The 27,478-nt window shown below is 41.1% G+C and overlaps 1 protein-coding gene across 1 annotated transcript in view; it reads left to right on the top strand.

Moving 5' to 3' along the window:
* Positions 1-223: 223 nt before the first annotated feature.
* The window catches only part of DDAH1 (dimethylarginine dimethylaminohydrolase 1), a 164,601-nt gene continuing 137,346 nt past the window's right edge, over positions 224-27,478 (top strand). The window contains exon 1 of the mRNA XM_049879667.1: positions 224-815. Within this exon, the coding sequence (XP_049735624.1) occupies positions 513-815 (303 nt within the window). The 5' untranslated portion in view covers positions 224-512. The remainder of the gene's footprint in view (positions 816-27,478) is intronic.

Raw genomic sequence — 27,478 nt, 5'->3', positions numbered from 1 at the left:
TTTACCCACAACAGGATCATCTCATCCCTCGCCTCTTGACAAAAAAAAAAAAAAAAAACCCTCCAGAGTGGCTCTGTCCAGATCATTGCCTGCTCGGCAAGTCCGTTTTGGGGGCGATGTGAAATGTGCACCTTGCAGCGGAATACAGGTCCAGGTAGGGGTGACTTTTGGTCAAGGTCCCCTCACCTGCGCACACCTCCTGCCCTCATCGCTTTCTCAGCTGCCTTCCCAAGCCCCGCTCCTTGCTGGGTCCCCGGCTACAGCTCCCACCTCGGCTGCCGCAAAAACCGGGAGCTCTGGAGTGGGCGCGCGGGATGCGCGCGGGCCGGCGCCCGGAGCTCTGGGCATGCTCAGTCGCGCGGGCAGGACTCCGGGCGCGAGCCGGTCTCCTTCTGCACCACATTCACCCGCTGCCAAGAGAAGCCGCCGGGCGCTCGTAGGCTCAGTGCGCTCTGCTGCGGGAGGAACCTGCCGCCGCGCTCCGCACCGCCTCCTTGTCGCCTCCAGGAGCCATGGCAGGGCTCGGCCATCCCGCCGTCTTCGGCCGGGCCACCCACGCCGTGGTACGGGCGCTGCCCGAGTCCCTCGTCCAGCACGCGCTGAGGAGCGCCAAGGGCGAGGAGGTGGATTTCGCCCGCGCGGAGCGGCAGCACCAGCTCTACGTGGGTGTGTTGGGCAGCAAGCTGGGGCTGCAGGTGGTGGAGCTGCCGGCCGACGAGAGCCTTCCGGACTGCGTGTTCGTGGAGGACGTGGCCGTAGTGTGCGAGGAGACGGCCCTTATCACCCGACCCGGGGCGCCGAGCCGGAGGAAGGAGGTAACTGTCCGCCGGGGGACGCGAGGGGCGCGGCCGGGGGCGCGCGCCAGGCCCTCCCCGCCGCCCTCGGCCGAGTTGCCCGGGGAATCGCGGAACTGGCACCCGGGCTAGTTCAAAACTTCCCATTTTGGGACGCGGGTGAGAGAGAGAGTCAGGGACAAGTTCATTGTTCACGCCTCCCTGCTGTCTGTCGGCACAGTTTGGTGCCTTCGAGACGATCCGATTGAGTGAGTGTGCGGACTCGGGCAGGTGGGTGGAGTGGGGAATCCATCTCACAAGCATTTTTATTAGTAAAGATTAAACAACACCAACAAAGACAATACAACTGAGTGTTTCCTGGTCTAAGTGTGGACAGGAAGGGGTGCCGCCCCCAGTGGGCGGGCAGAGGCTGGGCGGAGGTTTCAGTCAGTGACACTGAAGCCCCCGAGTCCGGCCTGCCTCTGGTAGCAGAGCGGGCCAGATGAATAAACGGGGTGTCAGTGCTCACAGATCTAGGGGTGTCCCGAGTTACTTTTCAGTGATTGCAAGTGAGTCCCGCAGAACGGGACTGGCAGTTGAATTAATGTAAGAAGAGTGAGTGTTTTGTTTTGTTGGTGAGCTATGGTAAATGTGCGAATGAATGGCCTAGGTTAAAAAAGCTGTACGTAAGTGTGGGGTGTTGAGTTTGTGGGTGTTAGGTTAGAAATGATTGTTTCGCAAATTCCGTAATTTTTATTCTCTCTCTCTCTTTTTAACTCATAGCAATTAAGAGAGCTTATTGTGTTCTTGAGGCATAGGGACTACTTTAAAATATTGCAGGTTGTGAAAATGGCTGTGATTGCTTTAAACACAGTGTAGGTCAGTGCAGAGACAAATAGAGTAAAATTGGATTTAAAATGCCATCTATCCTGGGATTCTTCTCATTGCCCATTAAGAGCCCAGGCTCAAGACACCATGTTGCTATTGGCATCCAGTGGATGCAAGGAGCTGATGGTTTCCTTCATATCCGGAGATTTAGGTAATTATTATTGTTCACTTCACACCGGAAACACCTCGAAGAGTTTATGATTGAAATTTGTTTATTCTACACATGCTCCACTACTTGGCTGATGGAACCTTGTGTGGTCTCAGAGAATAAGCGTATTCCATCTATTTCTCACTGAGATAAATCACCCTTTTTTCACCCTCCGTTAGCAGAAAACCAAAAGAGTAACAGGTTTCATTCTCTTAGCCCTTCTAGTTCCTTTGCTGTGCCTCTCCATCTTTGAATCTGTGAGGTGCCCCACTCTATTTTTTTTTTTTTAGTAATTTTTTGTTGTTGAGAATATATACAGAACATACACCAATTCAGCATTTTTTGCGTGTACAATTCGGTGACATTGATTATAGTCTTCAGGTTGTGCAACCATTTTTACCCCCGTTTTTTTCTGAGTTGCTTCTCCTTCATTAACATAAACTCACTGCCCCCTAAGTTTCCCATCTAATATTTAAGTTGCTATTGTCAATTTGATCCCATACAGGGAGATCTTGAAAGAGCTCAGTGCTCAAGGCAAACATACTTTACTAGTTAAGCCAAACTTCAGGGGATAATTTTGGTTTATGGTTTAAATATTATCTCAGGGCAATAGTCTGAGGTAATCAACCATCAAGAAAGTTTCTAGAGTTAATAGAGAAATTTAGCAAAGTTGCAGGGTACAGAGTCAACAAACAAAAATCAGTTGTCTTTCTATACACCAGCAATCAGAAATCTGAAAGGAAATTAGGGAAACGATTCCATTTACAATAGCATCTAAGAGAATAAAATACCTAGGAATTTAACCAGGGACGTGAAAGGTTTATACAATGAAAATTATAAAGCACTGCTGAAAGAGATTAAAGACTTAAATAAATGGAAAGATGTTCCAGGCTCCTGGATTGGAAGACTTTAAAATTGTTAAGATGTCAGTACTGTCCAGAGGAATCTATAGATTCAACACAATCCCAATCAACATTCCAACACTCTTCTTTACAGAAATGGAAAAATCATTTCTCAACTTTATATGGAATGGTAAGAGGCCCTGAATAGCTAAAGCAATGTTGAAAGAGAAGAACAAAGTAGGAGGACTCACACTTCTTGATTTTAAAACATATTATACAGCTACAGTAATGAAAATAGCCTGGTACTGGTATAACAACAGACACACAGACCAATGGAATAGAGTTTAGAGTTTAGAAATAAAACCACACGTCTGTGGTCAACTGATTTTTGACAAGGGTGCTAAGTCCGTTCGATGGAGAAAGAAGAGTTTCTTCAATAAATAGTGTTAGAAAATTGGATTTCCACATGCAGAAAAAATGGAATAGGATACATGCCTCACACCACACATGAAAGCAAATTCCAAAGTAGATTAAAGACCTAAACATGAAAATTAAAACCATAAAACTCTTAGAAGAAAATGCAGGGGCAAGGCTACCAGGCCTAGCTTTTTAATAATAATAATAAACCCACCCCATTGCTGAGTCGATTCTTACTCATAGTGACCCTATAGGACAGAGGAGAACTGCTCCATAGGGTTTCCAAGGAGCAGCTGGTGGATTTGAACTGCCAACGTTTTTGTTAGCAGTCATAGTTCCTTACCATTGCACCACCAGGGCTCCTAGCTTTTAATAATGGATTATCTAATATAACAACAAAAGCACAAACAGCAAAAGGCTGAATAAATGGGATCTCATAAAAACGAAAAACTTTTGTTCATCAAAAGATTTTACCAAAAAGGCGAAAAGACAAACTTCCAACTGAGAGAATATCTTCAGAAATCATATATCTGATAAGAATGTAATAACCAAAATATTTATAAAACTTCAACAGCTTAACAACAAAGAGATACAGCTCCACTCTATTTTTAACTGACAAAGAATGTAACCCAATTTGAATACTTTGTATATGTTCTAGGTATAGGGCAGAGCTGCGGTTTGTGCTTGGCAAGAGTAAAATAGGTGAATCGACTCCACAGCAGTGGGTTTACTTCCAAAACGAGGAAACCCTGCTGTTGTAGTGGTTAAGAGCTCAGCTGCTAACCAAAAGGTCAGCAGTTTAAAATCCACCAGGCATTCCTTGGAAACCCTATGGGGCAGTTCTACTCTGTCCTGTAGGATCGCTATGAGTCGGAATCTACCCGAGGGCAACGGGTTTGGTTTTTTTATTTTTTGGGTTCCAAAACAGTACTCATTTCGATGGGGATAGTCCAGTTTCCTTTTAAGAGACCATCACACATATTTATTTACCTATTTCATTTTATTCCTATAACAAAACATACCAAATTTTTGCCTTTCCTGATAGTAAAATGGTCAGTGATCTTTCTTCCCTGCCCAGATTATGAGGCTTACATTTTAAATTGGCTTCATTCTTATATCAGCCTGGTGGCCCGCTGGCAGAAGTGTCAGAGCGTAGTGGATACAAACATCAAATTGGATCTCAGCACCACCACTTTCTAATTTCGCCACCTTAGGAAAACATCTCTTGCCTCAGTTTTCTCACCTGTAAGGTGGCCATAATAATACCTGTTTTACAAAGCTGTTCTAATATATTATTAATCCATCTAAAATTTATAAGGTGGGACATTTAATGAATGTTGATTATTATTATTCATTTACAGTGAGTCATGGAAGATGTATTTCTTGGGTAGTAAGAAGTCCATGGTACATTGATGTAGTTACAGTGGCAATTTCTGTTCCCAGGGTGCAGGGGAGCTTTCTGCACGCTTTAGGTTCCTTTCTAATTGACTGCATGGCACTGCTTCCCAGCTTGGGTCCCCCCTGACGTGTGGCCTTTCCCTATTGCACATGATCTTGGTCATCAGGGTAAAAGACCTTCCTGCCAGGTAGAGGAATATGGGCAGTCTTTGTAGGACTGGGTGTTTCTGGAGAAGAAGTCCATACAGGGCAACACACTGATACCTCTCAGAGCACCAGCTCAGTGCCTTGGTAATAAAAAAAAAAAGATAAGTTGTTAATAAATGCTTGTTGAGTGAATGAATGAAATGCTAATTAGCTAACATGGACAAGCTGGTACAGTGAAACCTGTGAGAGCCAGAACTTGGTGGGACTGCCTTCTTTTTCCGGGTCTCACAAGTTTTCCACCTTTGATAGGGCACAGTTTTCTTACCACTTTTCTATCACTTGTCTTAGTGAAAAATATTTTCGTTTTCCTTCTCTGACAGGTTTCTGCCTTACGCAGGTTCTGGCTTTTGCAGGTTTTACTGTAGTTACCTCAGGGCCCGCCTTACATTGCTGTATGTTTTTTTTCACCTGCCTTCCTGTGAAATTCCACAACAGCCAAGGCATTATTTTAGAACTGTTATCACTGAACTCCTTGCCTCCAGTGTCCTCACTTTCCATTCCATTCTCCACACTGTAGCTAAGGTGGTCTTTTTAAAACTCAAACCTGATCATATCCTTCCTCTCATTGAAATTCTTGTTGGGCCCCCATTATACTAAGATAAACCTGATGAACTAGGCTCTGCTTGCCTTTCCAGCTTTACCTTCATCTCCAGCCGCTAGAACCCACCTAAACCCAGCCACCTCCCAACTCTTTTTTTTTTTCACTCAAGCTCACCATGCTTCTCTGGGCCTTAGTATGTATTTCTCCTTTGTCTGGCACATCCTTTCTCAGTCCCCTCCTCCTTCCTTTTACCTAACAGTTCCTATTTATGCTTGAGTCTCAGCTTACTATTATCATTAATATTAATACTAATATTTGTTGGGTGCTTGCCATTTGCCAGGCAATGTGCCAGATTTATGATGTGTATTTAATTTAATCCTGACATCAACCCTTTGAGTTTGATACTGTACAGTACCATTATTCCTTATATATGTTCATTATAGTCAATGAAACTAAGGCTTAGAGAGATTAAGTAACTTGACCAAGATTGGAGAGTTAGTTAGCAGTGGATCCAGGTTGAACTCAGGTGTGCAGGACTCCAAAGTCCAACCACTGCTATTAGACATCACCTTCCCAAGCATGGGATTGGTTCTCCTTTTTTTTTTTTATAACCCACTGCATTTCCTTGTGTGATATTTGTCATGCCATATGGTAATTGCCTGTATACCTTCCTGTATCCCCTACTATGTACAAAATGTGAGAGCAGGGATCATGTATGCATTGTTCAATACTTTATTCCCAGGACCTTGCATGCAGTAATTATTCAGCAAATATTTTGTTGAACAAATCTCCCCATGATTTTAGGCCCACCTTAATCCTGTCTCCTTATGACATATTCAGTATTTTGCATGCATTTCCCATAAGTAGAGTCCCAAAAGTTTGATTATAAGTATAACCCGAAAACCAAACCCGCTGCTGTCGAGTTGATACCAACTCATAGCAACCCTATAAGTATAAGTGGTTTATAACTTTCTCTGGTTGTTGTTGCTTTTTTTTCTTTTCTTCTTTTTCCTTTTCTTAAACAAAATTCTGCGAAGTTCATTCTTAATCAAAACATCCTGTTAAGTTTAATGATTTTTCTTTCTTAGAAGGACTGAGAACTGAACTCAAGGCAGTGCTTCTTCCTTGAAGGCTCAATGTTCATTATGATGGTGTCTCCAAAGATTAATAAAACACAGGCAATGTCTACCAGAAACTTAATTTCTAATTAAAGAAACTGTATATACAGAATGTCCACAAATAATATTAATTGTCTAACAACTCTGCCTTCAAAAATGTAAGTATTTTTAATGCATTTAATACATTGAAGATAAATTGGCTTTGAGAAGCCTGTCATGTTTTAAATGAATCCTTTTTTTTTTTTATGTTTAAGAAAAAAAAGGTAAACTTAGTATTGCCTTCTAAATGTCAAAGTCCTATAAACAAATATTAAAGAGCTGAAGTAGGACAAATGATAGGGTGTGAGGATTATTTTTTTTTTATTTAATTTTTTGTATAACTTCTATGTGCCTGTAGTACCAAATTCAAAAATAACAGAGGGTATGCAGTAAAAGTCTCTTCCCTGTACCTTTGCACCCTGGCAATCCCGTCCCCTCCTTAAAAGTTTTCTTGTGTTTCTTTTCAAAATGTTCTTAGTACCTAATAAATGATCAACTGACAAAGCTTACTCAGGCAGAATTGTGAAATATATTATGTGCCCTTTGACCCCTCTTTCAGAGCCTTTCCTAGGTACTAAGTGTTAATATGTGGGATATTCCCTCTAGGAGGAAAACCACACAAATGCATTTACACAAAGGTAATAATGGCTTTAATTATCCTTTCCTGGAGTGTTTGCATTTGTAGGGAGCACTTTAGGAAGAAGGCAGTGCTAAGCACAAGGAAATAAATCCTCAAAGTAGAATAAAGAATGGGGGCATAAATGGAGGAAGTTAGCAATATATATTTGGGTAGAAGCATCCCCAATTAACTATTAGGATCTACACATCTTGCTCCTGGGTTTATTCCTTGGTTAGAAAAAATAATAATAATTTCGTTGATCCCGAAGCCAAGGTGAACATCAAGATCATGTCTAATGACAGTAAGGAACATGTGCCAAGTTTATATATTTTTATGTATGTGTGTTTGCATGCATGCACATACTCTTTATACATTGTCATAATTAATCCTCCCAAGAATACTAAAAAATGATGTTATTATTAGCCTGTTTAAAAGATAAGGAAACGGAGGCCCAGGTAACAGGTTAAGTAACTTGTCCAAACCCACATAGTTAATAAGTGGCAGAACTGAGGTATTTATGAAAATACCGGGTCATTTTTGCTTGAAGTGATTGCTGCTAGTTTTAGTTAATCATAACAGAATATTAAATGGATACAAAATAACTATCTGAATCTCATTTTACACACTAACAATATACAGTCTAACTTGGACGTTGTCTAAGCACAGTCGGCCCTCTGTATCTGCGGGTTCCGCATCTGCGGATTCAAGCAACCGAGGCTCGAAAATACTCAAGGAAAAAAAAAGTTCCTAAAAGCAAAACTTGAATTTTTTGCACATTGAGCACTACGCTAAATCCATGAGAATGAAGTGATGTGTAGACATACCCTGCGGTAGCCTCCCACCATTTCACAGATCCTCAGCCTCTCTCCAGCACTCCTTGTTTGAGCACTGTTCACCTCATGCCTTGCCATTATTCCCTAAACACAGTACTGTATAACAACTACTTACGTAGCATTTACATTGTGTTAGCTATTTCAAGTAATGTAGAGATGATTTAAAGTATATAGGAAGATGTGCTTAGGTTATATGCAAATACTCTGCCATTTTATGTAAGGGACTTAAGCATCCTCAGATTTTGGTATGGGCGGGGTACTGAGGGACAACTGTAAGTCCTTTCACTTCTCATCTCTCATAAATGGGAGTAGAAGATTTTTGTTTTAGTAAAACTAATAATTCAGTCATTCACATGAATCCTCTAAATTGCTAGGCACAGCTTGTGCAAGATAAGTAGACATAATTGTGTCTTACTTACCAGCAGAGTATACGATTGTTTTTTTTAAATGCATACATTTCCCCAAACTTCTGTTTAACTTCAGGCGAGAAAACTGCCGTAAACCATAATTAGAAATTCCCTAACTCTTACCGAGATGGAAAGTGAACACACTGGAGGCTCTTCATATGGCAGCAGATTAACGGTTCTTGATAAATCGTCACCTCCAACTGCTTAGAACAACTGCTCCTTTTCAAAATGTTTCTTTTTTGACTCTTCTACATGGCCTTGGCAATGAACTTTGGATGGTGATATGTTTCAAAGACTGGGATGCATCCAGTAATGTAATCTATTCTTAAGCAGTTGATCTTGAAAGCCTTGACAATAAAGAATAAAACTCAAAGTAGGGAGTGACTTCTATTAGATACTATAAGCTGAAAATGTGTTTTCTGCAGAGATTCTTAGAATCATTAAAGAATCATTAGAAGACTAAAAAGGCAGGGATACATCCCTTGTATTTCATATAGCTGGGAAATTGCTTTCGTGTGTATCTGAATTCTTATCGAGCTCAGTTTTCTTCAAAATTAGTCTAATTACAGTAATGGTAGGAATCCACCCATTATCATAAATCACAACCACAGAGAAATATACTTAAGACTTTTGAACAAACAGATTTAACTGCCACTGCCTTTGCATCATAAGTAAATTATGCATGGCCTCTTATGAGCCTCAATATGAATTTGGAGATGCATGTTTAAAAAATGAATGCTGGTTATTATTTATTTCATGAGCCTTTGCTATTAAAATCAGTAACCACTTCAGAAAGGATGTTTGCTTTTTGGCTTAAGATCTGGATGTCTGGTAGTGTTCATTCCCCTTTTCCAGGAGGTATCGTAATTAAAGATAAAATAATTAAAACCTTAATTAGAAAAAAAATGCTTCATTTATTTCTTATATAGGACACAGTGCTTTGTGCACCCCAGGTAATCAATGAATATTTATTTACCATAACTAAATTTCCCATTGTTTCATCAAAATGGTCACCTGACCTTTGATGTTAGCTTCTATTGCTTTCCCTAACCTGATGTTAGGAATTAAATTTAAATTTGTCAACATCCTTAGGCTTATTTCATAAACAGGCACTTTTTATTCAAATGGACAAGCAGGAGTAATCTCAAACACACATCTTGTTTAAACATGTGTGTGTATAATGCCATCCTGGTTCACTCTGTCTTTGTCAAATAATTTAATAATGTACATTGTCTTCCTGGAGCTGAGTGCTGAAGCAGTAGGAGCATCACACAGAAAGAAATAAATCACCAGACTCTACTTTCTAATGTCTAGATCATCCCAGCAATTATGACAAGAGGAATTGGCATAGCAGAATGCAAAGGTCACAGTACAACCTGTTACAAAAATGGTTTAATGTTGCACAACAAATCAGTGTGAGCTAGGACCTGACTAGTGTAGGTTAGCAAATCAAAGGGAGTACAACTTTTAAGCTACTTTCACAGCTGGATGGCCTTGTAGGGGCAAGTTGTCATTCCAGTGAAAATGTGTACACCAATATTTTGCTTGATTTGACTGTGTGTAAGTAAATAAACCTTTGCCTTCATTAAAAATATTTTTGCCTTTTATACAAAGCCAACAGCCAACATCATCCTAAATGGAGATAGACTGAAAGCATTCCCCTTGAGAACGAACACCAGACAAGGATGGCCTTTATCATCACTCTTATTCAACATTGTGCTGGAGGTCCTAGCCAGAGCAATTAGTCCTAGCCAGAGCAATTAGGCTAGATAAAGAAATAAAGGGCATCCAGATTGGTAAGGAAGAAAGAAAAGTATATTTGAAGATGACATGATCTTGTGCACAGAAAACCCTAAAGAATCCTCAAGAAAACTACTGAAACTGATAGAAGAGTTCAGCACAGTATCAGGATATGAGATAAACATACAAAAATCAGTTGGATTCTTCTACATCAACAAAGAGAATGTCAAAGAGGAAATTACCAAATCAATACCATTTACCATAGCCCCCAAGAAGATAAAATACTTAGGAATAAATCTACCCAGAGACATAAAAGACCTATACAAAGAAAACTATAAGACACTACTGCAAGGAACCAAAAGAGACCTACATAAGTAGAAAAACATACCTAGCTCATGGATAGGAAGACTCAACATTGTAAAAATATCTATTCTACACAAAGCAATCTATAGATACAATGCAATCCCGATCCAAATTTCAATGACATTTTTTAATAAGATGGAGAAATAAATCACCAACTTCGTATAGAAGGGAAAGAGGCCCCTGATAAGTAAAGCATTACTGAAAAAGAAGAACAAAGTGGGAGGCCTCACACTACCTGATTTTAGAACCTATTATATTGCCACAGTAGTCAAAACAGCCTGGTACTTGTACAACAACAGATACATAGATCAATGGAACAGAATTGAGAATCCACACATAAATCCATCCACATATGAGCAGGTGATATTTGGCAAAGGCCCAAAGTCTGTTAAATGGGGAAAAGACAGTCTCTTTAACAAATGGTGCTGGCATAACTGGATATCCATCTGCAAATAAATGAAACAAGACCCCTACCTCACACCATGCACAAAAACTAACTCAAAATGATCAAAGACCTAAATATAAAATTTGAAAAAATAAAGATCATGGTAAAAAAAATAGGGACAATGCTAGGAGCCCTAATACATGGCATAAACAATATACAGAACATTACTAACAATGCACAAACACCAGAAGAGAAACTAGATAACTGGGAGTTCCTAAAAATCCAACCCTTATGCTCGTCCAAAGACTTGACCAAAAGAGTAAAAAGATTACCTACAGACTGGGAAAAAGTTTAGTTTTTAGTTTTGGCGACGACAAATCCAGTCAGCATCTGATCTCTAAAATCTACATGATACTGCAAAAACTGAACAACAAAAAGATAAATAACCAATTAAAAAAATGGGCAAAGGTTATGAACAGGGACTTCACCAAAGACATTCAGGCGGCTAACAGATACATGAGGAAATGCTCACCATCATTAGCCATTAGAGAAATGCAAATCAAAACTACAATGAGATATCATCTCACGCCAACAAGGCTGGCATTAATCCAAAAAACACAAAATAATAAGTATTGGAGAGGTTGTCGAGAGACTGGAACACTTATACAATGCTGGTGGGGATGTAAAATGGTACAACCACTTTGGAAATTGATTTGGCACTTCCTTAAAAAGCTAGAAATGGAATTACCGTAGGATCTAGCAATCCCGCGCCTTGAAATATATCCTAGAGAAATAAGAGCCTTCACACGAACAGATACGTGCACACCCATGTTCATTGCAGCACTGTTTACAATAGCAAAAAGATGGACATAACCAAGGTGCCCATCAATGGATGAATGGGTAAATAAATTATGATATATTCACACAATGGAATACTATGCAACAATTAAGAGCAACGATGAATCCGTGAAACATCTCATAACATGGGTGAATCTGGAAGGCATTATGCTGAGTGAAATTAGTTGCAAAAGGACAAATATTATATGGGACCACTATTACAAGAACTCAAGAAATAGTTTAAACAGAGAAAAAAATATTATTTGATGGTTATGAGGATGGAGAGGGAGGAAGAGGGGTATTCACTAATTAGATAGTAGACAAGAACTATTTTAGGTGAAGGGAAAGACAACACACAATAAGGAGAGGTCAGCACAACTGGACTAAACTAAAAGCAAAGAAGTTTCCTGAATACAGCCGAATACTTTGAAGGCCAGATTAGCAGGGACAGGGGTCTAGGGACCATGGTTTTAGGGGATATCTGGGTCAATTGGCATAACAAAATGTATTAAAAAAAACACTCTACTTCGCACTTTGGAGAGTGGCATCTGGGGTCTTAAACACTAGCAAGTGGCCATCTAAAATGCATCAATTGGTCTCAACCTACCTGAAGCAAAGGAGAATGAGGAACACCAAAGACACAGGGTAATTATGAGCCCAAGAGACAGAAAGGGTCACACAAATCAGAGACTACGTCAGCCTGAGACCAGAAGAACTGGATGGTGCCTGGCTACAACTGATGACTGCCCTGACAAGGAACACAACAGAGAATCCCTGAAGGAGCAGAAGAGCCGTGGGATGCAGATCTCAAGTTCTAGTAAAAAGACCAGACTTACTGGTATGACTGAGACTAGATGGACCTCGGAGGTCATGGTCTCCAGACCTTCTGTTAGCCCAAGACTGGAATCATTCCCGAAACCGGCTCTTCAGACAGGCATTGGACTGGACTGTAAGACAGAAATGATACTGGTGAGGAGTTAGCTTCTTGGCTCAAGTAGACACGTGAGACTATGTGGGGAGCTCCTGTCTGGAGGCGAGATGAGAAGGCAGAGAGGGACAGGATGTGGTTGAATGGACCCAGAGAATACAGGGTGAAGAGGAAGAGTGTGCTGTCTCATTACGGGGAGAGCAGCTAGGAATACATAGCAAGGTGTGTATAAGTTTTTGTATGAGAGACTAACTTGATTTGTAAACTTTCACTTAAAGCACAATAAAAAAAAATTTTTTTTGTCTTGATTCCTTGCTTCTTGTTTTATTTAACAAATGCTAAAGTTTTCTAATTTGCTTATGGCAGGAATTATAAATACCCAGATTGCGTTAAAAATGACTCTACTTTTCTGTTTGATAAGAAACTAGTTCTGTAAACCTTCATCTAAAGAACAATAAAAAAAAATGACTCTGCTTTTGAAGGTGACGTGACAGTGGTTGCATCATTCATCTCTGTTTATACATTCAGCAGTTGTCTATTATGTGCCAGACCCAGTGTGCTGGGGAGATTTAGATGAACGAGGCATAGCTGCTGCCCTTGAGGAGCACACAGTCCAGCTAGGGTGGCAGACCACTGGCAGATACTTGCAAAACTGTAGGAGAGTGGGACAGGTTTTAGGACAGAGCCCTTTCCAGTGCTGTGGAAGCTCTAGGAGGCGTGTCCAACCCACACTAGGGATTTTCAGAGGAAGCAGTTAAAATGAACAGTTAAGTGAGTTAAAATGAGTCAGAGGAAAACAAAGAGGTGTGGCCACTCAGAGTTAGAAAGCGCGGTGAGATAGGATGGGAGATATTCCAATACTAATTAATGTTATTAATGTTGGGAACAATAAAAACTTTAAAAACAAACCAAAAAACTTCTGTTTTGTGTCCTGTCAGATCTTTGAAATTTTAAATCTTCAGTTTGAAGTTCACCCAAGAGAACCACATCCATAACTGTATTTCCTGTTTTGGGAGCTAGAGGGTTTGGCCACCCAGCATCCCCCCTTTCCTCCTACCCACATGCTCTAGAAGGATCTGGTTCTCTTCCAGGATTCCTGACTAGCACAGTTTGGGAAAAATGTAGTCCACCCTGGAGTGGACTGAAGCTCAAGACCTATTTCTTTACATTGTTAGAATGCCACTCAGATTGTGGCAAAGCGCCTTTTTTTTTTTTTTTCCTTTCTTTCAAGAAGTCATCAGTGTATTGTTTGCTGGACAATCATTTTCTCCTTTTGGCCTCAAATTTGCCACATTAGAATATCAGACAAAGCTGGCATTCCTAAGTGTGTAGTTATATATAATGTTACCCATGTCAATGGCATGTGAGAGAAAACTAATTCCTATTTGCTATAAAAATGCAAAAATCTGTGCTGGCAGTAGGCAGCATTGACTCTCAGACTCATATAAATCAAAAGCAGCATAAACAGCCTGTGTCTGTAATCATGGGTTGGGGCTTGTATATGCTAGACATAGCAGCATGGTGGGAAATAAAATATTCTCCTGGGTTTCAGGAGACACTTTTTTTGTATTTTCAGTGATGCTAAGGTAGTGACATTCTCTCCAGCTTGGAGATGCTGTACTTTCCTTTGGAGCTCACGTTGCATTGGGGTGAGACGTTGAGGAATAAGGAAATAAGGGAAAATGGGTAGGAAGATGATAACTTCTATTTCTGAGATGCGATTGGGGTTTGATGAATAAAAAATGTTGCATTTTATTTAACCCAAGTCATTATACTGGTTCTACTTAATTAACCAATCATATAAGCTCATGCCTCGCTAATGATAATCCATTATGAGATGAAGTTGAATTTGCTAAATCTATTTCAAAGGCTGTGCTTACTCAACCATTTATACTACATTTGATAAGTGATTTCTCCTACAGGAAACTTTAAATTAAAGCCACTGAAATAGCATAAGATTCCTAAACGAAAAACCAAAACGCACTGCGGATGAGTCGACTGACTCATAGCAACCCTATAGAGCCGAGTGGAACTGGCCCATAGGATTTCCAAGGAGTGGCTGATGTATTCAAACTGCTGACCTTTTGGTTAGCAGCCGAGCTCTTAACCACCGTTCCACCAGGGATCCCTAGACCCACATAATCTCTACAATCCCACATCACTTTCACCAGTTAGTTATCTGCCAGTTGATGTTTCTGTGGTAAATGTGAATCAGTTGCCTGGAGAAATGGAGAACAAGTGGTTATGAAGTCTGTGCTTTAAGTTTTCCCTTACAACTGAAACTCTTGACATGGCAGTTCTTTCTTTTAAATCTTCTAATGGGTGTGCTGATTTCCATTCCTGATGGTAGAATTTTTTTAATTTTGTTTTCCAAGTTTTGAGTTTTGTCTTTCAGAACTGCATAAAATTATTTTTCTGAATAGAGGCAAAAAATAAAAGTTACTTATTTACGTATAACCTTTCTATAATTAGCTATATACAAATGACGCTTGTTAACACAGTAGGATATAGATGTAATTATTTTTTTAAAACTTGGAGATATGTTTATGGTAAACCTAGATATTTTTAACCTGAAATGATCCAGAAAGCTGAAATTAGTGAATTAAATAATATTGTTGCAGTTACAAGATAATACTAGAAAAAAAAAAATTCATTTTATTCTCAATTACTCATTGACTCATATGGGAACCATCACCTCAGGAAGAAAGAATAATATAACTACTCTTTGGCTTTGCGTCACATTTTAGGCATTTGTGATGTAATCTTATTTTCCAATTAGAGAGCTTTGTGTGGGGAAACTTAAATCTAGTAGTTTATTTTAAGGTACCCAAGCCATTTGCTCTTGGTTTTGGTATTCTTCTAATTTTCTGTATGCCGTCTTAGTTTTCAACTGGGACCCCTGGTTTTCCTGTTCCCCTTCCCCCTGATAAGTACAGCATTGGGAGGTAGAGGGGCCCCTAGTCAAAAGGTCACTGGTATCTTCATTTTTCTCTATGCTACTCTCAAACTAAACATCCCTCATGACCAGCGCTTTAGGCCTCCCCTCATCTCAGTGCCTTCCTAACCAAAAACCAAACCAAACCCACTGCCCTCGAGTCGATTCTGACTTGTAGTGACCTTATAAGACAGAGTAGAGCTGCCCCACAGGGTTTCCAAGGCTGTAAATCTTTACGGAAACAGACTGCCACATCTTTCTGCTCAATGCCTGCCTAAACCACCTCAGATACTTAAGCAGTTTAACTACGAGTAGAGAACTTCAAGATGAAGCTTCTTGCATGTTTTTTTGTTTGTTTTGTTTTTTGCAAATTGCTGCTCTCTATTCACAAGTGGGTCATGAAGTCATTTAAGTGGGTCATAACCAGCTCTTTTACCTTTATTGTAACAGTCAATAGAAAATAGCCAAGTGCACTATAACCTAGTAAGTATTGTGTCATGAAACATGTTTCATTTGTCTGTGTTTTGTATGTACTGACTACATGTCTAAAATATATTTCTTACTCTGGGGCATGGTAAAAAAAAAAAAAAAAGTGTAAAAACCCACTGCATCCCCTTTCAACCAAATGACACCACTTAGACTCTTTATAGAAATTCTAGAGGGCCAGGCTGTTGGCCAGTTTTTTGGGAATCGTGGCCAGAATCTGAAAGTTGCTTCTGTATGTATATCAAGTCCTGTTTGATTTTCACTTATCTGAATGGACCCCTGTCTGCTTAGCAAACTGATATTGGGTCCCTAATTCTCAGTGTTCTGGTGGGTGCGACTGGGGAACACGAGGAGGAGGAAGACTGTGAACCTCACCATTTGCTAAATGCTAATTCTGCCTCACCTTTGGTGACATACTGTAAACCAGTTAAGGGAAGGTTACATTGATTTAGATGAGAACACGTAGTTTTCCATCTGAACTTGCATCTTTGGATTTTTTTTTTTTTTTTGAGAATAGGTTCAGGAGCAGCATGCCTTGATCCCTTGTGTCTTTCTCCCGGCAGAGTCCAGGTGGAGGTGAAGCTGTACTGATACAGGGAAGTCTCAGGGCCCAGTGTCAGGATTTGACCTTGAATGCTCTTCGAATAGGGATAGAAACTCAGAATGCATTTTTAGGTCGGAGAACCCCAGGGTGTGACAAAACAAAGAATGTGCTGAAACCTAATTTTCATGTCATTCTCACACTGAAAAAAAAAAAAAAAAAACCCAAACTCATTGCTGTAGAATCGATTCTGACTCACGGCAACCCTATAGGACAGAGTAGAATTGCCCCATAGGGTTCCCAAGGAGCGCCTGGTGGATTCGAACTGCTCACCTTTTGGTTAGCAGCCGTACCTCTCAACCACTATACCACCAAGGCCTAGAAAGGACGTGAAAAAACACTGGTTTCACTGCCTTTCCTTCACACTTCTGCAACATTTTAACAGTTGCCATCGAGTCAGCTCTGACTTAGGTGACACTGTGATCCATAGGGTTTTCAGTGGCTGATATTTTGGAAGTAGATCAGCAGGTCTTTCTTCCAGGTGCCTTTGGGTGGACTCAAACCTCCAAACTTTCAGTTAGCAGCCGGGCACATTAATTGTTTGCAGCACCCTGGAACTCCTCTGCAATACTAGATAGGGAGAAAGGTAGTCTTTAAGTAAGAATCCCCAAAGAAACTTAATTTTCTTCCCCAAGCAACCTCTTTCAGCAGTATTTGTCGGTGATGGTGTCCATCAAGTATAAGACACTTAGACTGATGTATAGCTTGTAGTTCATTCTGACCAAGAGTATTCGAACATTTATTGCTGAATTAGTCTGTGATTACAGGGAAAGAGAGCATTTGATTTTCAGTCTAACACCCTTTTTTTCTGTAGCTGAGCAGCCTACTGCTAAAGTGTATTCCCTCACTCATGCTCTTTTGCCCCTTACTGCACGAGTGCTTTGAAGATTTTGATAAGAGACCTTAATGATAGAGGCAAATGGTGTGTGGCTATGACTGGAGAAATTGTGTGTTTACAGGAACAGGGCTTGGAATTGTGCATCTTGGAGCTGTAATTACATGGGTAGTGTGGTTGTCATGTTTGTGTCTGTATTTTTCTTTGTGAGCACTGAACTGGATAACTGAAGCCTCTGAGTGGTTTGCAAGAAAATTGAGGATTAATATTGCTTCTAAACTGGGCCCCAGAGAGATGCTTCTTGGCGAGGGGATGAAGCAATAGGGATTTAAGTTAGAACATTTTCTTGAAAGTAAATGCAGAAAAACATACAAGATACAGCCCACTGGCCTCAACGCAGCTGAGGCCTCAATTATGATTTGGTACACGCACCCGAAACACTCGCCTGCCCTGATGTCAGCCTAATGACTAGACATTCCACAAATGTAACAGCTCCTGTTCCTTGTCCTGTTTAAAACACACACACATACATAACATATACATGCACACACTCACTATTTATACACATTTCTAATTGGGTAAGGATGAACTCAGTTTTATAACAATACCTTCCTTGTGAATAATGCTTAGTAGTAGTGTGTACCATCAAAAATGGTTAGAGAAGGGATTCTTGTATGTATATAGGCTAGAGATCCAAAATAATATAATAAAAATTATATTATAGCCTATATACATATAGGGCTCCATGTATCGGTTTGTGTGTCTGTGTATCTATCTAATTATAGTTGTTAAGTGCCATTGAGTAAGTTCCGACTCATAGAGACCCTGTAGGACAGAGTAGAGGTGCCTCATAGAGTTTTCAAGGAGCAGCTGGTGGATTCAAACTGCTGACCTTTTGGTTAGCAGCCAAGCTCTTAACTACAATTCATTAGTGGGTCATTAAATCAATCTAGTGGGCTACTCCAGTTATGTTTTGTGTTTTTAGTGAACTGAATCACAATATACTACCCTTTCTGTAATTCCTCTTCATCCTTCTGATATTCTGTGTAAATGAATACTTAGACAATATGTGCCTTTGAAATACCAGAGTATATTACCCATAATTCAGCTAGGTATTGTTTTATGTAACCCGTGTTTCCTTTACACACACATAGACACACACACACGTTTACATGTAAAATATATTTCTTACTGTGAGTTGTGGTCAAATAGGTTTAGAATCCATTTATTTAGGAAATCAAAACAAAACTTACATAAATACTGTCACTTTAGTATGTGTTGCTATTCTTTGCTATTTGCAGTAACAATAGAATTTTGGTTTATTTCAAAGGCACTTGACCTCCACTGAGCAAATGGGCGGTTTGGTCTCAGGGTACTGGACCTTTTATTACCTAGTAGGCAGTGGGAGGTACAGCTACTCTTCTAAATGCAGCAAAATGCAATAGATGGAGAGGAAGAAAAGAAAAGCAAACATTGTAGGTGGAAAGTCTTGGGCTTTTCTAAGTGACTAGGCACTTTGAATTATCAAGGTCACCCGTCCATTAATGCTATAGAGTATTTCCCTATACTTAGAAGTGGTAGTTCATATGTAAATGAAATTATGGTGTTGTGATATTACAGCCCAGGGTGGCAGGTGTTCTGGAAGCACCTTACTTATTAAAAGAGTCCCATTTCAGCCCAGTACCTTTTCATGTTTTGTTGACCCCAGTCTCGTTTCTACTGCGTCCACTTTTCCCTGCTCCCCACTGATGTCCCTACTGCATCTTCAGCTTGCCCTACCCCCTAAGCCATCATCACTTGAGGTACCAGATCGTCAGAGGTACTTCAGTCTTTGTCACCCCTGGCATGCACACCTCTGACTGAGAACATGGTATCCAGAAATCTGGGAGGCAGACTGCCTGGCTTCTATAACATTGCTTGAGTTGTGAATTTCTGCTCCTTTCCATGTGCCCTGAGTGGTAGAAGAGGACAGCTGTGAGTTAACATGGTTGTTCCACTGTTTATTAGCTGTGGCCTTGACTAAGTTGAGCTTCAGTTTTATCGTCTGTCAAACTTGGGGTAATACTGACTACCCTATAATTTTGTTATGATACTAGATGTTCAAGTGCCTAGCAGTACCATGTGCAGAAATTGCTCTTCCGTAAATGAGCATCCCATCTTCTTTCTGCTTCTGTTTGCTTTTTGTCTTTCTGAAGAATAGGTGTTCAAGACCTTAAGGATTGAGGCTGTGCTTTTCTCTTGCTATTTTCTCTCCCTGGAAACTGGAGACGTCCATCCCTTTGGCTGCTGCCTGTGACCTTTCCAGCCATTGAGACACTGCCCAGCAGTTGGGATTCGTGGCACTAGTATTTTGGACCCTTGTGCCGACTCCGCTTGAAGCATGCTGGGAGGTTGATAAAACTGTTAGAGACATCTTCTTGAGCCTCAACTGGCAGTTTGGTCAGTCACCCAGCATTAGACTCCAAAAGCAGGTCTAATGTGAATGCTCGTCTTCTCTCTACCTCACTTTTTAAGAAATCATACTCAATCGAATCACAAGATACTTTCTATAATTCCCCTTCACTAAGTGAATGAATACGTAGACAATTTCTGCCTTTAAATAAACTTACCACTTAATTTTGAAATAGTCATATATGGTTGTTAAATTTTAATTAATATTTCAAATATTTTTACACATTAAATGTTTTCCGTTTTAGAAAGTTTTCAAATCCTTACATTGAAAGATGAAATTCTACCTGGATTTGAGTCTTGGTTGCACTTCTCAGTTATATCATCTTGGGTAGTACATAAGTTTCAGTTTCCTGTAAAATATCTTTCTGCTTGCTTCCCAAGGATGTTGAAGATCAAAGTGTTCTGAATACTGAGATGCCCTATACAAATGTGATTACAATAGTAACAATGTTATGATGAGTGACAGACTGTACCTAGTGGTAATGGTAACATTATTTATGGACTAGAGGTAGCCAGCCTGTTTTTGTTGTTGATATCTCTGACCAGATTTGACTAATGTCTCTCACATAATAACTACGACTACGAAGCTTTGACAACCCTTTGAAAGGGGCCCTGATAGAAAGAGTCTACTCTTAGAAGGCTTCAGTTAACTCTAAAAATGCGATCTACCACTTATTAGCAGGGTGAACTTGGGAAAATAACTTTTGGTATGGTTTTGTCACCTATTAAAAAAGATAACACTACTTTTATTCATTCAATAGGCTGTAATTGTTGAGCTCCTTCTATATATAAAACTCATAAAGTAAGCAATCATGATGCCCGCCCTGATAGAGCCTATAATCTAATTGAAGAGATAAACATAAATAATCAAATGTACTGCAAATGTGTCCTTAAAATAGGGATAGGTGCTATGAAGGAAAAGGACAACTTGCCTCATATGGTTGTAAAAGATTTAAGAGGTACTGGGTTGAACACTGTCCCCTACCCAAATTTCTGTCCATCTGGAACCTTAGAATGTGACCTTATGTAAAAACAGGCTCTGTGCAGATGTCGTCAGTTAAGATGAGGTCATACTGGATTAGTTGTTGTTGTTAGGTGCTGTCGAGTCAGTTCCAACTCATAGAGACCTTAGGTACAACAGAGAAACACTGCCCGTGCTGTCCTCACGATCTGTGCTATGCTTGAGCCCACTGTTTATTCCAACTTACTGAAGATCTTCCTGTTTTTTGCTGACCCTCCACGTTACCAAGAGATGATGTCCTCCAGGGACTGATCTATCCTAATAACATGTCCAAAGTTTGTGAGACGAAGTCTCGGCATTCTTGCTTCTAAGAAGCACTCTGGCTGTACTTCTTCCAAGACAGATTTGTTTGTTCTTCAGGCAGTTCGTGGTATATCCAATATTCTTCACCAGCACCATAATTCAAATATGTCAATAATTCTTCATTCTTTCTTATTCATTATCTACCTTGCAATGCATATGAAAAATGAGGCGATTGAAAATACCATGGTTTAGGTCAGGCACACCTTAGTCCTCAAAGTGACATCCTTGCTTTTTGACACCTTAAAGAGATCTTTTGCAGGGGATTTGCCCAAAGCAATACATTGTTGGATTTCTTGACTGTTGCTTTCATGGATGTTGATTGTAGATCCAAGTAAAATGAAATTCTTGACAAACTCAATATTTTCTCCAATTATCATAATGTTGCTTATTAGTTCAGTTGTGAGAATTTTTATTTTCTTTATGTTGAGGTATAATCTGTACTGAAGGCTGTGGTCTTTGATCTTCATCAGTAAGTGCTTCAAGTCCTCTTCACTTTCAACAAGCAAGGTTGTGTCATCTGCATATCGCAGGTTGTTAATGCATCTTCCTCCAATCCTGATGCTGTGTTTTTCTTCACATAGTCTAGCTTCTCAGATTATTTGCTCAGCATACAGATTAATAAGTATGGTGGATTAGAGTGGGTCCTAAATTGAGTATGACTCATGTCCATATAAGAAAAGAAGACACACAGATACAGCGAGGGGAGAATGCCACATGAAGACAAACACAGAGATTGGAGTGATACATTTACAAACCAAGGAACACCAAGGATTGCTGACAACCACCAGAACTTGGAAGAGATGAGAAGGAATTCTTCTCTAGACCATGGCCTTCATGGCACTTTGATTTCATACTTCTAGCCTTCAGAACACAAGGAGCCCTGGTGGTGCAATGATTACACACTCAACTGCTAACTTTAAAGTTGGTGGTTTGAATCCACCAGCGGCTCCCTGGGAAAAAAGAACTGGCAATCTGCTCCAGTAAAGATTACAGCCTAGGAAGTTCTGCTGTCATAGAGGATCCCTATAAGTCAGAATTGACTCAATGACACACAACAGCCTTCAGAACTCTGAGAAAATAAATTGGTTGTTTTGACCCAGTTTGTGGTAATTTGGAGACCTGGTGTCACAGTGGTTAAAGCACTTGGCTGCTAACCAAAAGGTTGCTGGTTTGAAACCACTAGCCGCTCCAGCCACTCTGCGGGAGAAAGATGTGGCAGTCTGTTTCCGTCAAGGTGTACAGCCTTGGAAACCATATGAGGCAGTTTTACTCTGTCCTGTAGGGCTGCTATGAACTGGAATCAACTTGAAGGCCATGAGTTTTGGGTGTGGTAATTTCCTGTGCCCAGGAAACTAATACAGGAGGGCTCACATGCAAACAGCCTGAGTATGTTTTCAGATAAAACGTCTCACTAAATAGCAGGAAATAAATGTTTTGTCAATCAAGTGGTAAATAAATGGTCCAGTATGGTGTTTACTGGAGACACTTCCGCCAGGCCGTAAACAGGCAGTTTGGCAGTGAGCAGGACCTGGATTAAAAATTCAAGGGCTAGCAGGTGACCACTGTGGACTTTAGGATTTTTATCTGTAAGGTGGGGAGAATGCTGCTGTCAGACAACTTGTTCTGAAGTTTCAATGAAGGAATGCATGTGGAAGCACGTTTTTAGGATTATGGCTGTGGATATTGTGTAGTGGCTGTCTCTGAACCCTAAATTCACCATCTATACCTGTGGGACTGTAGTGTACCCTGTCAAGACCTCTGAAGATGGGCCCCCAGCCCCACAGCCCTCTGCAGAAGCCTTAGAACCAGCTCTTGGGGTTCTGTGTCCTGCCTGAGATGACTCTCAGACTTTTGATAGGATCTACACTAGTGGCACTGAGTATGCCTGACTGGCTCCTGGGGAGAGCCCTCTAACCATAGGAGACCCAGGAGTCTAATAGAAAAAGTAGGGTTTGGGAGCTAGATAGGCTCCAAGCAGATATGTGACTACCGTTTACTGTGTATCATGCTTGCTGCTTTGTGTATCCTACTTTATTTATCTCACCCTTATAATTTCTTCCATTTTAAAGGTGAGAAAACTAAGGAGAGGTTGCATGACTTACTTAAGGCCAAACCAAACCCACTGCTGATGAGTTGATTCTGACTTATAGCGAAGCTACAGGACAGAGTAGAACTGCCCCATAGGGTTTCCGAAGCTGTAAATCTTTACAGAAGAAGACTGCCACATTTTTCTCCTGTGGAGCAGCTGATGGGTTCAAACCATAGCCCTTTCAGCTAGCAGCTGAGTGCTGTAACCAGTGTGCCACCAGGGCTTCTTTACTAATAGACAAGTTGAGTTTGGGAACCTGGTGTTTCTGACTCCAAACCAAGGCTCTTGGCCACTGTACCACAGAGGAAGCACAAACTACCATGCCAGCCATTAGAGAATTTGGGTTAGTGAGACCCTGTCAATACAAATACTATAGCCATAGGCTTGATGCTCACAAGGGGCAGCTGTGCCATCTATTAGTGAAAACACCGAGGAGAATGGGAGACCAGAGTATCTCCAGCTGAAGACAGGGTTTTAGCCCAGTAATTCCCCGTCCCTCAGCCCCTCGCCCAGGATGCAGACACAGAAACCTTGCTCACCCAGAAGAATCACAGAGGGACTGGCCAGCGTGTCCAGCCAAGCGTCTGGCAATAGTATTTGTTGGCAGGGCTCATCTTCAAATAATTAGACAACCCATAGAGAACCTTGAACTTAACTTGGAATCACAGGAGGGCATGCTGAGTAAGTGTCTTGAACAAGAATACCAGGAATGGCACCAGCTTCAGGAAGGAAACCCCTCTGGCTTCTTCGGAGTGAAAAGCAAGGTTCATTCTACCCTCACACCCACACTAACTTTTTCTTGGTCTCCCTCCAGCCAAATTAAAGGGAAAATTACATGAAAGGTACATGAAAGTTGGGACACAGATTTTCACTATCCTGGAAATTGATGTTTACGTAATTCTGTGTGTGTCTCAGTTGGTAACATTGACCCCCCGCCCCCCGCCCCCCACTGCAGTCAACAATACAAGCCACAATGCAAACATAATACAAGCAATAATGCAAGCAAGCTGCAACCTGTCTAATTCCTGTGCACCTGAGTTTTGGTTTCAGGAGTGGAGATGCACATAGAAGTATCCCTGGGCCTTGCTGTGTCTGCATGTGGAAGGAGGAAGGGTAGAATGACATGCCAGCATCCCCTAATCCCTAAGCTAAGACCCTTAACTTCTGTGATGACTCAGCTAGGCCCTTGTCTCTTTACTCTTCCTGTTTTTTCCATCCTGCTCTAGGTTTGGGACCAATGTTAACATATTCAAGGATAAATTAATGAGTTTTCCATTCTGTTGCCCCTGTCTGTGCTGCTCTGATTTTATTCTTATGAATCTTCCTTCTCCCCATTACAGTGGACTAGAGGCCTGTCCCGATACTCCAGCCCCTTGATACGTGTCTGTAGCCAGCCTTGACTTCCAGACCCTGCAGTCTGCCCATCTCTCCAGCACCACCACACCTCTTTCTTTAACTTCTCAACTTCACCTCCCACTTGTTCCTGGCTCCATGCTCTCTCAAGATTCAGCTCCACCTGCTTGCACTTCACCCACCAAACACTTACCTTTCCATTGTGCCTAGGTCTGGTTTTTAGGTTCAGAGACCCCTTCTAGTGTGACCCACCTTCTTCCAGTTAATCCTTTCACCCACAATAAACCACAGCAATAATAATAAGACCATTTATCATGTGCTTATTATGAATCAGCCCTTTAAGTCCATCATTCTCTTGGCCCTGCCCCAAGCTCAGCCTGGGTATTAGTAGAGGAAATTAAGGGTCCCCTTGGTCAAATAGGTCAGTGGACCAGCTTCATCATTTCTGCTACTGTCCCTCCCCTAACATGACCCTCACTCATTTCGTATGCTCAAGTTATACCCTGGTTTCATTGATGGGTTTATATCTTGACCCCTTCCCCCCCTTACCCGCTTTGGTGATTTCCTGCCTGGATTCCCCATAAAAGACCCTTAAAACTGACCCCTAGTCCTTGTACAAAAGAATTTGGAAACTTGCTTTCAATCCTTCTGGTGCCCTGTCGCCAGCCTTTGCAATGCAATGAGTTTCTCTTATATGGCCTTTCTGGCCCTGGGTTTGTAATTCTCCCAAAATGATTGGTCAGGCCACAGTCTTTCAAGTGATTGGTCAGTATACTCTCTGCATTAAGTGACTTGCAGGGACTGGTCAGTTTACTAGCTACATAAGCAGCTTGTAATCCACCCAATGGGATTGAGTGTTTTGTGGTCCACCTAGGGGATTGGTTGGTTTGTGATACTGCTGGATGGGCCAGACCTTAAGATTGCCCACAGAAGAGACCAATCTTACAGAGGTTTGGGGAGGACCTCATTATTATCAAGAACTTGGTGCAGAGCATGTCCTTTGGACCCAGGGACCCTGCGTTGAGAACCTCCTAGACCCAAATAAAAGAGCTGTAATACCAGTCAAGGACTGTAACACCGAAGACGGAGAGAGATGGTAGGCTTGTTGGCGCATGGAGAGAGATGGCTGCAATGGGCTAGTTAGCACATGGAGAGAAGCTGATGCACCCCCGGGCAGGAGGTCACCAATGGAACTGGACACCCCCATGCAGGGGTTACTTACCAAGGCTCAGAAGATCCTGTGCAGGGGTCTTCTTACAGCAGAGCAGAGCTGGCAACACCAGGCCCAGTAACAGAGCAGAGCACAGTGGAAGCCACACGGACCCAGGCAGTGTTGCAGGAGCCAGAGCAGTGGTGATGTGAACACAGCATCTGACCCAAACCTTAATGCACCTGCTGAGTAACATAAGTACCAAACCCAAAACCCAGTGCCGTTGAGTCAATTCCGACTCATAGCTACCATATAGGACAGAGTAGAACTGCCCCATAGAGTTTCCAAGGAGCGCCTGGTGGATTCGAACTGCCGACCCTTTGGTTAGCAGCCATAGCACTTAACCACTACACCACCAGGGTTTCCGACATAAGTACAGCTGTGGTAATTCAGTGGAAGGTAAGTGAGGCTTCCCCTTTGAAACACAAGCAGGGAAGTGGGATCGGTTCACCATAAGTAATCTGTTCCTGTTTTTACCATCTGCCTTCTAATAATAATGGCTTTCATGTTGCCAACATTGCATATGTGTCTTCTGTGTACAGCTTGATCATACTGGATGAATGTAGCACCTATGGAGTGGTTGACACCATGGTGAAGGCCTCATTCCTACCAGTCTTATTGCTGCTTAGAAGTTTGCGGCACAGTTGTCTGCATGTGCAAGGCAGATAGGCAGACAGCCTTCTTACACATCCATCTTCTTGGTAAGTGTATCGGGCTAAACACCAGTCTGCCTTATTCTGGGGTGTGTGCATTAGCCTGGCTCCTTCTTCTGGAACCTCTGATACTAGCTGCCATTCTGACTTTTCTTCCTTTTGCCCATAATTAGAACCATCCTTGGTCACTGGCTTTGATCCAGTGGGCCATTCTGCTGACTGGACCCTAGATCTAACACATGCTTTCATATTTTAAAGTATTTATTAGGTCAAACTATTAGGAAGGTTGGGGTTAGGTGATTTGACTAAGGCATACCTGTAATTTGCCTTCCTCCCTCCCTACCTCTTGTGGTAGTTAACTGTCAATTAAATGCTACTTTTCCAACTCAGTTTACTAAATATATTTGTTCTTGGAATTTTCACTAAACAGCCTTTAACAGTTATTGGTAGAAAACTAATTTTACTGTGTTTAAACAGATTAAAATGTGATTTTCTCAGTTGTCAAAACAGTTTTTTACAGATTCCCTGTGTTTTCTGTAAAAAAAAAAAAATTATTCACATTATTGTAATTCCATGGAGTGCAGAACTAGAACAAAGGAAGTGATGCAGATTCTTGAGCATAAAGGTCATTTCAATCGTTGGAGTGTCTTGAACCATAGTGGGAGCTGAGAGCTGCTGTTGATGCACGGCACATTTCTTCAGATTAAGACACTACTCGTTTATGTAGATATTTTTCATCTGAATATCTGCACTGAAGGAGAGCAATAGAGGGATATTCATTTATAAACAAAAGCGAGTGTGGTATGAGGAGGAAATGAATCCTTCATAGAACTGTAAAATAGACCAGATTCTCAGAACTGCTTCCTCTTAATAATAAATTTCTGCCATTCTTTGTGTTTTAGAACAGTGGTGATTAAGAGGACGAGTTGGCTTTACAGTGATAAAAACGGGAATTCTGATTGGTAATCCAGGATAATACCTTAAAACTAACAGTCCTTAATGTTCTGACAAAAAAAGGAGTATGAAGATTCTGGCCCCTGATCACCCTCAGTTGCTGT

Source organism: Elephas maximus, chromosome 3, assembly GCF_024166365.1.
Source record: "Elephas maximus indicus isolate mEleMax1 chromosome 3, mEleMax1 primary haplotype, whole genome shotgun sequence".
Taxonomy (NCBI): domain Eukaryota; kingdom Metazoa; phylum Chordata; class Mammalia; order Proboscidea; family Elephantidae; genus Elephas; species Elephas maximus.
This window is presented reverse-complemented; position numbering and strand designations above follow the sequence as displayed.